An 877-nucleotide genomic window follows, 5' to 3' on the forward strand; every position below is an offset into this window, starting at 1 on the left:
CGCCAAGGAGAGCAAAGACCTCAGGGAGGGCGTGCCTGCCACCTGGGGCTACAACGACAACGGCTGCACCTTCAACGTCAAGTGCCACGGCGAGAAGGGCCCCCGCATCGAGAACAGGCTGGGCTCGGCCACCGCCAACCCTTACCTGGTGCTGGCCGCCACGGTGGCCGCCGGCCTGGACGGACTTCGGCGGCGGCGGCGGCGAGGGGCCGGAGGGGGTCTCGGCGGGTCCGGAGGAGGCCGCCCCCCTCTGCCAGGCCACGCCCTCCGAGATCCCCTTGAAGCTGGAAGATGCCCTGGTGGCCCTGGAGGAGGATGAGTGTCTGAGGCGGGCTCTGGGCGAGACGTTCATTCGCTATTTTGTCGCCATGAAGAAGTACGAGTTGGAAAACGAGGAGATCGACGCCGAGAGGAATAAATTCTTGGAGTATTTTATTTAGCGCGGAGCCCCTCTCGGGGCCCTTAGGGACGCGATGATTGCGGAGGTAGCGAGTCTTCCAGAACAGAGAGATGGAGCTTCTGTAATTAACAACGGCAGCAGTCGCCGAGACTCCAGATGCTTTTGCGCTTTCTGGGTCCCCGGGAGTATTTGGCAGATGAAGTGGGACTGGGGAGCGGATTCTGATAACAAACAAACAATAAAGTTGTGGTGCAGCTGTGATATGCAAACTTACCAGATCTTGTCAGTTAGTCATCATTTCCTCTGTGTATGTTGACGGAGATAGGGAAATTCAGTTTTGGGGGGGGAGGCAATCATGATGTTCACACATTTTTAAAAAACACCTTAAACATTAGAAAGAAAAAAATTAAATGACTAAAAATAAAAGAACGAATTTCTTTTTCTTTTCTTATCTTTCTTTTATTTGAGTCAGAGTTT

The 877-nt window shown here is 53.7% G+C and overlaps 1 protein-coding gene across 1 annotated transcript in view; it reads left to right on the plus strand.

The window, feature by feature from the left end:
- LGSN (lengsin, lens protein with glutamine synthetase domain) overlaps window positions 1–673 on the plus strand; it is a 43,647-nt gene extending 42,974 nt beyond the window's left edge. The window contains 2 exon segments of the mRNA XM_021712416.1: window positions 1–202; window positions 204–673. The exon segment at window positions 1–202 is cut by the window's left edge and continues 746 nt beyond it. Coding sequence (XP_021568091.1) covers window positions 1–202; window positions 204–440 — 439 coding nt within the window. The 3' untranslated portion in view covers window positions 441–673.
- The last annotated feature ends 204 nt before the right edge of the window (window positions 674–877 follow it).

The sequence above is a fragment of the Carlito syrichta genome, unplaced genomic scaffold, assembly GCF_000164805.1.
Source record: "Carlito syrichta isolate Samal-C Ts95f unplaced genomic scaffold, Tarsius_syrichta-2.0.1 Scaffold303244, whole genome shotgun sequence".
Lineage (NCBI taxonomy): Eukaryota > Metazoa > Chordata > Mammalia > Primates > Tarsiidae > Carlito > Carlito syrichta.